At 46.2% G+C, this 11,808-nt stretch overlaps 1 protein-coding gene across 1 annotated transcript in view; it reads right to left on the reverse strand.

Annotated features, from left to right (window-relative positions):
- Nucleotides 1–7,417: 7,417 nt before the first annotated feature.
- ACSBG2 (acyl-CoA synthetase bubblegum family member 2) overlaps nt 7,418–11,808 on the reverse strand; it is a 119,354-nt gene continuing 114,963 nt past the window's right edge. Inside the window, exons 14-17 of the mRNA XM_007954492.1 lie at nt 11,492–11,709; nt 10,215–10,354; nt 9,104–9,350; nt 7,418–7,491 (exon numbers count right to left, since the gene is read on the reverse strand). Coding sequence (XP_007952683.1) covers nt 7,418–7,491; nt 9,104–9,350; nt 10,215–10,354; nt 11,492–11,709 — 679 coding nt within the window. The remainder of the gene's footprint in view (nt 7,492–9,103; nt 9,351–10,214; nt 10,355–11,491; nt 11,710–11,808) is intronic.

Genomic DNA, 11,808 nt, shown 5'->3' on the forward strand with positions numbered 1-11,808 from the left:
TTTTGGTCTTTTCTTTCTTTCTCATCTTTTTAATGACCTCTTGCTTTTTTCATGGAGATGCTCTTGATGTCACCCCACAATTCTTCTGGTTTTCGGTCATTGGTGTTCAGTGCATCAAATCTATTCTTTAGATGGTTTCTAAATTCAGGAGGGATAATTCAAGGTCATATTTTGGCTCTTGTGGACTTGTTTTAATTGTCTTCAACTTCAAGTTGAACTTGCATATGAACAGCAGATGGTCTGTTCCACAGTCAGCTCCTGGCCTTGTTTTGGCTGAAGATATTGAGCTTTTCCATAATCTCTTGCCACAGATGTAGTCAATCTGATTCCTGTGTATTCCATCTGGTGAAGTCCACATGTATAGCCACTATTTGTGTTGTTTAAAAAGGTATTTGCAATGAATAAGTTCTTGGTCTTGCAAAATTCTATCTTGCGATCTCCAGCATTATTTCTATCTCCAAGGCCAAATTTTCCAACTACCAGTGATTCTTCGTTTCCAACTTTTGCATTCCAATCACTAGTCATAAGCAACACATCTTGATTGAGTGTTTGGTCAATTTCAGACTGCAGAAGTTGATAAAAATCTTCAATATCTCATCTTTGGCTTTGGTGGTTGGTGCATAAATTTGAGTAATAGTCGTATTAATGGGTCTTCCTTCTTGTTATTGTTATGTGCCGTCAAGTCGGACCTGACTCATAGCAACTCCTGCTTGGCTTTCTGTGGTGGTATCACTACGGAAGTAGATTGCCCAACCTTTCTTCCAAGGAGTGTCTGGTGGGTTTGAACCGCCAGGCTTCTGGTCAGCAGTCAAATGCCTTAGGCACTACACCACCAGAGCTTCCCCCTGGTCTTCCTTATAGATGTATGGATACCATCCTATCACTGACAGCATTGTACTTAAGGACAGACCTTGAAACATCCTTTGTGATGATGAATACCATTCTGTTCCTCTTCAGTTTGTCATTCCCAGCATAGTGAATCACATGGTTGTCTGATTCAAAATGCCCAAAACTGGTCCATTTCAGCCCACTAATGCCGAGGATATCAATCTTTATGTGTTCCGTTTCAGTTTTGACATCTTCTAATTTTCCTGGATTCATACTTTGTACATTCCATGTTCTGATTATTAATGGATGTTTGCAGCTGTTTCTTCTCAATTTGAGTAGTGCCATGTCAGCACATGGAGGTCCTGAAAGCTTTACTTTATCCATATCATTAAGGTTGATTCTACTCTGATGAGGCAGCTCTTTCCCAGTCATATTTCGAGTGCCTTCCGACCCAAGGGGCTAGTCTTCCTGCACTGTGTCGGACAATGTTTCCAAGCTATTCATAAAGTTGCCCAGTAATGTATCAGACAGTATTTCTCTGCTATTCATAAGGTTTTCCCTGGCCCGTTTTTTTAGAAGTGGATGGTCTCCTCCTTCTTCCTAGTCTTTCTCAGTCTGTAAGCTGTGAAATTTACAGTTTCACTTGAAACTTGTGCACCATGTGCAACCCTGATGGCACATGAAACACCGGTGACACAGCCTCAAGGCTCACATCAACATGCAAGCCCCACAGGATGACAAACTGACAGACAAGTTTGTCTTCCTTAGCTGTATATATACCAGTAATTATTAGTGGTTACCAGGGTAGGAGGGAGGGGAAAAGGGAAGCTTTTGTTTGTGGGCATTGAGTTATTCTAATGGTGGTGGAATATTTGGAAAAGGACAGCAATAATGGTGGTGCAACATGAAAAATGTCACCAGTGTCCCTGGGCTGTAAATGGGGAAGTTGTTATGTTGGTGAATGTCTTGGTGTGTATGTTTTCACCACAATAAAAGTGGGAGGAAAAATAAAAAGAAATGGGGTCTCATGAAAATTCAATACTTTTGTTCATCAAAGGACTTCATCGATATTCTCGTTCAGATTCCAGGGACCTAAAAATAAGCTCCACTTGCCAAAGACAGCACAGACATATGGGAGGCTGACTACTGGACAGAGACAGCTGGTGAATGCGTAAGTGCTGCCGACTAGTGAATAGAGGAGTACAGTACCCTACTTCCTCAGATACATCCAAACAAAACAAAGAAAATGAAATCTTGGGTAAATCACTCCAGCATACAACCACCAATTAAATATAAACACAAAAATGTCACAATGTCTCAGGATGGACCATCACAGCCCACACAAAAATGCAAGTTAAGCAGTAAAAACAAGGGACAAGGATACAGACCCAGAACACATCCTGGAGGAAGAAACAGCATTGGAACTCCCTGATAAGGAATTCAAAAGAATGTCTCTTTGAAGACTAAGGTATACTTATCCCATGCCATGGTATTTTCAATCACCTCATTTGGATGTGAGAGCTGAACAATGAATAAGGAAGACTAGAAGAGTTACTGCTTTTGAGTTGTGGTGTTGGCAAAGAATACTGAAAGTACCATGGACTACCAAAAGAACTAACGGATCTGTCCTGGAGGAAATGCAGCTAGAAGGCTCGTTGGAAGTAATAATGGCCAGACTTCGTCTCACCTACTTTGGTCATGTTGCCAGAAGGGAACATTCCTTGGAGAAGGATATCATGCTTTGTAAAGTGAGGGCTGGCGAAAAAGGGGAAGGCCCTCAATGAGATGGACTGACACAGTGGCTGCAACAATGGGCTCAGGTATAGCAAGGATTGTAGGGCTGGCACAGGACTGGGCTGTGTTTTGTTCTGTTGTACATAGGGTCGCTATGAGTGGGAGCCAACTTGATGGCACCTAACAATAACAACAAAACAAAAGCAATGAAGGAAGTGATAACATGATTCACAAACAAAATGAGCTCAGCACAGAAAATTATATGGAACAAAGAAATCAGCAACACCATGAAAAAACACATAACAAAATGACAGCAACAAATTCATACTTGTCAATAATTACACTGCATGTCAATGGATTAAGTGCATCACTCAAGAGACAGAGTTGCAGATTGGATAAGAAAACATACCCATCAATATGCTGTCTACAAGAGACACACCTTAGAGAGAAAGACACAAATAGACTAAAACCCAAAGGTTAGAAATAGATATATCAAGCAAATGGCAACCATAAAAGAATAGGAGTGGCAATATTAATTTCTGATAAAACTGACTTTAAGACAAAAACCACCATAAGAGACAAGGAAGGATATTATATAATGATTAAAGGATCAATTGAACAAGAGGACATAACCATAATAAATATCTATACACCCAATGAAAGAGCCCCAAAATACATAAATCAGACTTTAACAGAATTGAAAAGACAAATAGATGACTCCACAGTCACAGTTGTTGTTGTTAGGTGCCATTGAGTCGTCTCTGACTCACAGCAACTGTAGGTACAACAGAATGAAACACTGCCTGATCCTGTGCCAGTCTCACAATCCTTGCTATACCTGGGCCCATCATTGACTCTGAGTAGGCAACTCTTCCCCAGTCGTATTTTGAGTGCCTTCCAACCTGAGGGGCTCATCTTCTGGCACTATATCGGACAATATTTTAGGGCTCTTCATAAAGTTTTCTGGTAATATATCAGACAATGTTTCACTGCTATTCATGGGTTTTCATTGGCCAATTCTTTGAGAAGTGGATGGCCTCTTCCTTCTTCTGAGTCTGTCCTAGTCTGGAAGTTCCACTGAAACCTGTCCACCATGGGTAACCCTGCTGGCATTTGCAATACTGGTGGCATAGTCTCCACCCTCACAGCAACATGTAGGCCACCACAGGATGACAAACTGACAGACAAGTGCGTCTCTCTTAGCTGTTCCAAACTGCTCCACTCACTTCCTGGCCTCACAGTCATAGTCGGAGACTTTAATACACTTTCAATGAAAGACGGAACAACTGGAAAGAAACTCAACAAAGACGTAAAAGAACTAAACAATACAATCCACCAGCTCGACCTTATAGACATCTACAGAGCACTTCACCCAACAACAGCACAAAACACATTCTTTTCCAGTACACAAGGAATGTGCTCCAGGATAAACCATATGTTAGGCCACAAAGCAAGCCTTAACAAATTTAAAAACATTGAAATACTGCAAAGCATCTTCTCAGATCACAGTGCTATAAAATTAGAAATCAACAATAGGAAGATCAGTGGAAAAGGAGCAAACACATGAAAACTGAATAAAAAGAAAAATGGACTTTATCAACAGAGCAAAGAGACGACCTACACATTGAGAGAAAATTTTGTGAGCTGTATATCCAATAAGGGTCTAGTATCCAAAATATAGGACCCTAAGGGACACTGGAAGTTTTGTTTCCATTGTTCTGACAGGCTGTCCCTCTCTGGGCTGAGACATGGTACCCTTGACCCATTCATGTTCTCTCAGGAACCAACACCACGGATGTGCATGTCAGCCTTGGACTGCTGACACACAGATGGCTGGACGAGCCAGCAATACACATCTGTCTTCTTTCAATTGTTGTTACTCTGGCCTTTACAGCAAAACTCATCTATCATCAAGAGTCACACGTGTTAACCAAGACTGATGGGGTGGTGGGGCAGTCAGTAGTGCTAACCTGTGATGAGGGCATTCAGGTTCGAGGCTCAGTGCTCCCTATACTTTAGCTCCATGAACCTTCACAGCCACCTGTGAAATGGGTGCTGTTGTCACAGATTTGAACCCTCTGAGATGCGGAATGTTGACATCACACACAGCTAGTCAGAATTCAAACCCAAAACCATCTTCCAAGTCTGAGCCTCTTGGCACTGCGTGCAACAAAAGACAAAATGTTGTCATCTCACCAAAAATCAGGACAAGGGACACTGATGCACTTTATTCTCAGAACTTATAGGAAGGGTTTCCAGGTTTCCAAGTTGCTTCCTGGCTGGGAGTGGCTTTGGGGCAAAGTTCGCTCAGCTGGAAGGCTTTTCTTTCTTCCTACAAAACAGTCCAGTCGAGCACAAAGTCAGGACTTTCTTCTACATCAGGAACTTGAACGTAGACTTTCTAGTACACTTTCCTGGGATGGATACCTTGATGGTTCCTATGATTTCAAAGACTTGACGATGATCCTAGTGTTTTTTAAAAGTGTGGCTGGTCCCACTGGGAACACCTCTTCAACAGGTGAACAGTCAAGAGGCAGACCTGTGGAGACCCATGGCTTCTTAACAACCAGAGACAGAGACCCTGGACCAGAAGCGAGAGGTCGTGTGTCACAATGGGGTCATCCTGTTGGAGGCTGGAGAAAGAGAATAGAAACACACATGACTCCCTGGGGCTCCTTGTAATTTGCAAATGCATCCTCCGAGACCCCACAGTTACTATAGTTGTTGTTGTTAGGTGCTGTTGAGTCGGCTCTGACTCATTGCAGCCCTATGTACAACAGAATGAAACACTGCCCAGTCCACTATATCTGACAGTGTTTCACTGCTATTCATAAAGTCTTCACTGGCCAATTCTTTGAGAAGCAGATGGCCCCTTCCTTCTTCTGAGTCTATCTTAGTCTGGAAGCTCCTCTGAAACCTGTCTGCCATGGGTGACCTTGCTGGCATCTGAAACACCGGTGGCACAGCCTGCAGCCTCACAGCAACACACAAGCCACCACAGTACGATAAACTGGCAGACGAGTGGTGGAGAGTTACCATAAGATGGAAATATTCCCTAATGACCTGACCCATTTACCAACTGGTCCTCACTCAAAATTACCTCCCAATGAACTTAAAACCTGTGCTGTCCAATAAAAATAGCCTACGAACTGCCAAGGTCACTGACTTTTTTCTAGTAGACATGTTAAAAAAGGAAAAGGAACCAATGAAATTTATTTTAATCATTTATTTCAGCCAGTTTGTCCATAATGCTGCCATTTTTACACGTGCTCAGCATGTTGTTGTCAACCGCCGGCTAGTTGATTCTGACACATGGTAACCCATTGGGTGCAGACTGTTCCACAGGGTTTTCAAGGCTGTGAGCTTTTGGAAACAAAAGGTTTCCCGACCTGTCTTCTGAGACACCTCGGGGTGGATTCAAACCAGCAGCCTTTCAGCTAGTTGTCAAGCTCTTAACTATCTGTGCTATCCAGGGACTCAGCTCTCAATATGAAAAATACGAGGGAGATATTTTACCATCTCTTTATAGTACTGAGTCCTCAATGCAGTATTTGTTTTACACTGTACTGGGCAGTAGGTCTAGGGGGGCTACGGCCCACCTCCCCATCAGTGTCAGGTGGCCTCTCACTAAGCTGCAGACTGGAAATCTGGCTGTGGATGTGGACTTTCTTGGGGTTGATGAATGTAATGTGTTGAACTCCTGGCTCATCCAAGAGCCACTGACAGGTGAGTATGTGGAACATTAAGCCAGTCAACGGTGGAGTCAAGAAAATGGGCATGGTGGCTGGGGCCAGAGAGAATGGTCTGGTTAGCAAAGGGTTACAGAGCCAGTCACAGAAAGAAGTGTTCCACGCTCTCTGCCCTGCACCACCCAGCTAGCCAAGTTCCAGAAAACTCACAGAGACTGCTTACAGACGGGACTTGGGGGAGAGCGAGAAGGCAGGATGGGTGAGGTAGGCCAGTGCCCCACCTTACGCCATCTCCTCTGTGATGACCAAAACACCCCATTCCTTAGGTTCCTGGCAAGTGGGACTTCCAGCACCCACCAAAGCTTCTGATTAAAGATTTTTCACCAAATGGGCTGCAGTGGAACATGGTCACTGCAGGGAAAGCTCCTTCTTGAGGAGAGTGGACAAGGCGGGAAGGACAGCTAACCACGCTGGTGGGTGATCACGAAGGAGCTGGCGAGCCCAGTGGCTCAGCCCTCGGCTGCTAACCGAAAGGTCAGCGGTTCAAATCTACCAGCCACTTCATTGGAGAAAGACGAGGCAGTCGGCTTCCATAAAGATTGACAGCCTTGGAAACCCTGTGGGGCAGTTCCACTCTGTCCTCTAGGGGTGCTGTGAGTTGGAATCAACTCCATGGCAGTGGGTGTGGTTTGGGCTTTGCTTCTGCAAAGACTGACAGCCTTGGGAACCCTGTGGTGCAGTTCCACTCTGTCCTCTAGGGGCGCTGTGAGTCGGAATTGACACAATAGCAATATTCTTGGTTTTTTTTTTTTTTACCACAACCCTGTAGAGAGAGCATAAACTGAGGCCACACATTCTCAGAATCCACTGCAACTGAACATGTGTGAGTGTGTGTGTGTGTAAGCATGTGAGTGTGTGTGTGTATGTGAGAATGTGTGTATGTATGTGTGGGTGTTTATGTATTTGTGTGTTTGTTCTGTGTATGAGTGTTTTGAGTGTATTTGCATGTGTATGTGCATGTACAAGTGTGTGAGCGTATTTGTAATTGTGCATGTGCGTGAGAGTGTGTGTCTGGCTCTGACCATCCCCTCACAGCCCACTGTCATCCCCCAAAGCCCACAGCCGTATCTTACCATTGCCGCAGCCACAAGCGTCTGCACAAGGAATCAGTGGTATAAGTTAGAGATCTGCGTTTTGTATTTCTCAGTTATGAACTGTCTCCTCACTTTTCCCGTTGGACCTATCAAGAACAGATACAGTGGTTCAGTGGCAGAGGTAAGCCGCAATTCTGGCCGGCTCTGCCATCAACGTCCTGGGACCGCCATTTCTGCATCAGTGTGTGGGGATGATGTCAGAACCTCTGCTCTGTCCTGGGACCACGCACGGTGAAGATACCCAGAGCTCTATGCCAGGTATGGACTGTGCATCCAACACAGGAGGAACGTCACCGCCCCCTGCATCTTCCCACTGAGGAACTGGGAACTCAGAGAGGGCCAGTCCCTCTGAGGCCACGCAAGGGTGTGGTGGGATCCAGCTGCTCAGAGTCTCTGAGTCACCATGGGACATGGGGCCCCTCAAGGTGTCCTCCAACCTCATGAAGATGGTGTTTAACTTAGACGTGACTCACTGCCATCGGGTTGGATCTAACTAATAGTGACCCCTCCTTGGGTTTCTGAGGTGGTATCACTATGGAAATAGATTGCCCAACCTTCCTTCTGAGGAGTAGCTAGTGGGTTTGAACCGCCAGCCTTCTGGTTAACAGCCAAATGCCTTAGGCACTACACCACCAGAGCTCCTATATATCTTATTGGTTCTGTCTATATATTGATAGGGAGCTCTGGTAGCATAGTGGCTAAGGCACTTGACTGTTAACCAGAAGGCTGGCAGTTCAAACTCACCAGCCACTCCTCAGAAGGAAGTTGGGGCAATCTACTTCCACAGTGATACTGCCTCAGAAATCCAAGGAGGGGTAGCTATGAATCGGGTCCGACTTGATGGCACATAACAACAACAACAACAATATATTGATATGTCATTGGGTGCCACCAAGTTGATCCTCACTCACAGTGACCCCATGTGACAGAGTAGAACTGCCCCATAGGGTCTCCTAGGCTAGAAGCTTTAGATCTTTAGACCACCAGGTCTTTCTCTGGCGAAGCCAGTAGGTAGATTCAAAATGCCAACCTTTTTGGTTAGCAGGCAAGCACTCAACCATCGTGCCACCAGAGTTCCTCTATTTGTTGTCAGGTGCTGTTGAGTCGGCCCTGACTCATAGAAACCCTGTGTATAAGAGAATGAAACACTACACCAGCCTCACGATCCTTGCTACACCTGAACCCATCGTTGCAGCAGAATAATTCCCAATTACAATGTCTTTTGGCAGAAAGAAGTCAGGGTGAGATATGAAGGGTGGTGGTCAGGGTAGACTTCTTGGAGGAGGTGGCCTTTTGGGTCAGATATGGATGCTGAGAAGGAGCCGACCAGACAAAGAATTAAGGGGAAGAGCATTCCAGGCAGAGGGATCAGACTATGCAAGGCCCTGTGGCTAGACCAGACCTGGAGAGTTGGAAGAACTGTGAGATGTGGCTGAGGCAAGGTGAGTGGGAAGGACAGGTAGTGGAAGAGAGAGCCACAGTGAGGAGGTGGGTTTTGTGCTGAGGCGGGGGACGTGGCTGCCCTGTGGAGAAGGGATTGTGTGTGTGTGTGTGATGGGGGTTGTAGTTAGTTGTAGATGACTGTGTCTCTTTGGTCTCCACTGGCCCACAGACCTGCAGAAAAGGGCACATCTGCTAAGAACCACGTGGCCCCAGACGCTGGGAGGAACAAGCACCACCAGCCCCCCAGCTGCTCACCGAGCTCTCCACTAGAAATGGAGAAGTCCTTCTCCAAGATGAGCCACTTCTGAATCTTCTGAGCGTTGGAGATAGCTGCCTCGTTCACTTTGTCTATGCCTTTCTGGATCGCTGTGTAGACATAGGGGTCTTGACCCTCCAGGATGTCTGTCACGGTGGTCGACTGGCTGCCCAGGTGCCGGCAGAAGTTGATGGTCTCTGGGCTCAGCCTGTCCAGTGGCTCTCCACTCTTTGAGTTGAACTCGCACTGCCCAGGGAGACTGACGTCACTACACTCGGAGCCAACACACTACTCCCTGTCCAGCCCCTAGGCCCTGAAGACCAAGAAGATGGTCCCCATCTGCATTGTACTCTTGAAAGAGCTTTCTCTATGGGGTGATAGTATGGATTGAATAGTGGTGGTATCCTACGCCCTATACCTGTGGACATCCCCCCATGTGGGAATAGGGTTTTCTTTTTTATGTTCATGAATGAGTATTGGTGCAGGGTGGGTCTTAAATCAATCACTTTTGAGATAGAAAATGAACACCTTAGGCACAGAGAGGTAGGCAGAGTTGGGGATGGAAGATGCCACACCACATGGAGACCACCAAGGGAGCAGAAGCTAAGGAGAGACAAAGACCCGCCCCAGAGCCCACAGAGAGAGAGGGAGCCTTTCCCTAGAGCTGCACCCTGAGTTTGGACTTCTAGCTTCCTAAATTTTGAGGAAATAAATTTCTGTTTGTTAAAGCCCCCCACGTGTGGTCTTTCTGCTACAGCAGCACTGGAGGACTAAGATGAAACTGACGACAGCAACTTGAAAGGTTAGATAGGAACCTTAGGGAGCAGTGAGCTTATGCTACAGGAAAGGAACAGTTTGCAAAAGGAGGGGGCAAATGGTTGCACACCTCAAGAATATAATCTATGCCACCAAACTGCACACTCAGAAACTGTTGCATGGGTGTATGTTGTCATGTCCCGACAACAACAGAAGAAAATAAATCATTAAAAACAACAAAGAAGTGGGTCGTGAATCTGCTGGTGGGCCCTTCCTGCACTGGGGCTGGGGGGGAGCATAACCCAGACACAGGGTCTCCAGGAAGAGACCCAAGGCCCCCCAAGCCCATGTCACCTTCAGCGTCAGCAGGATGCTCAGGAACTTGGCCTTGTCTCCCACCAGCATGGCGTTACTGATGATGGGGATCCTCTGCTTAACCAAGTTCTCAATGGGAACTGGGGCCACGTTCTCACCGCCGGCAGTGATGAGGATTTCTGGAACAAAGCTGGGCTCAGTGCAGGTTTGACGGCAACAACCCAAACCCCCAACCCGTCAAGAATCAGACGGACAGATGTTGGCACAGATGACACTGTTATAAACTAAACTGTCCATCCCACAAACATGTGTTGGAATCCTGATGCCTATATAGGGATGGAGTGCCTACTGGTTCAGATAGTTACACACACGGAATACTACTCAGCCACGAAGAGGAACGATGTCCTGATGCATGCCACACCACAGATACTGAGTGAAATGAGGCAGGCACAAAAGAACAAATACAGCTCTGGCAGTGTAGTGGATAAGGCATCTGGGTGCTAACCAGAAGGTCAGTGATTAAACCCACCAGCCACTCCGTGGAAGGAGATGGGGCACTCTCCTTCCATAAAGATTTACCGCCTCGGAAACAAAATAGGGGTTGCTATGAGTTGAAATTCTTTGAGTTTTTTTTTTTTTTAAACTTTTATGAAATAAACAGACATGGTACTATAGCAATATGTGTCATTGAGTTGATTCAACTCAGCGACCTCATGTGACAGAGTGGAGTTGCCCCAGAGGGTTCTCTAGGCTGATCTTCATAGGAGCAACTCACTGAGTGTGTTCAAGCTGCTAATCTTTTGGTTAGTAGCCAAACGTATAATCTTTGTACCACCAGGGTTCCTTAAGCAAACGTTGTTGTTGTTATGTGCTGTTGAGTCGGACCTGACCCATAGCGACCCCTCCTTGGGTTTCCGAGGCAGTATCACTACAGAAGTAGATTGCCCCATCTTCCATCCAAGGAGTGGCTGGTGGGTTTGAACCTCCAGTCTTCTGGTTAGCAGTCAAGTGCCTTAGGCACTATGCTATCAGAGCTCCTAGAAAGCAAATATTCTTAGTGGCTGCCAGGAGTGGCAGGCAGGGGGGAAGGGGGAGATTTTTCTTGGGGGCACTGTGTTTATGTTCACCGTGGTGAAATAATTTGGAAACAGGTAACGAGACTGGCGGTAAAACATGAAACATGTCATCAGTGTCATTGTGTACTAAGTGCGCATGCTGTTTAATCGGCCAATGTTTTGACGTATCTATTTACACCACAATAATTAAAAAGAAACCAAGTTGGGGTAGGTCTGCCTGCAGGAAGCCCCTCCCACTACCTTTGGTTCGGCCAGTGATATAGATGTAGCCATGCTTGTCCATGCGGCCCAGGTCCCCCGAGTGCAGCCAGCCGTCCTCGTCGATGGCCTCCCTGGTGGCGTCCTCCCTGTCCAGGTAGCCCATGAAGACATGCCGGCCCCAGAGGCAGAGCTCACCGATGCCATCCTTGTTCTGTTGGCTCAACATGGTCTTGGAGCCACTCAAGGGCTTCCCACAGCTTCCAGCCAAACAAAAGACAGGCATGTGAGCTGAACATTTACACTAGGTAGATACATTCCTTGGGGAGACCAATCAGGGGAGAATAGAAGGGCTGTGT

The sequence above is a fragment of the Orycteropus afer genome, unplaced genomic scaffold, assembly GCF_000298275.1.
Source record: "Orycteropus afer afer isolate SDZICR_OR568_19922 unplaced genomic scaffold, OryAfe1.0 scaffold00461, whole genome shotgun sequence".
Taxonomy (NCBI): Eukaryota; Metazoa; Chordata; class Mammalia; order Tubulidentata; family Orycteropodidae; genus Orycteropus; species Orycteropus afer.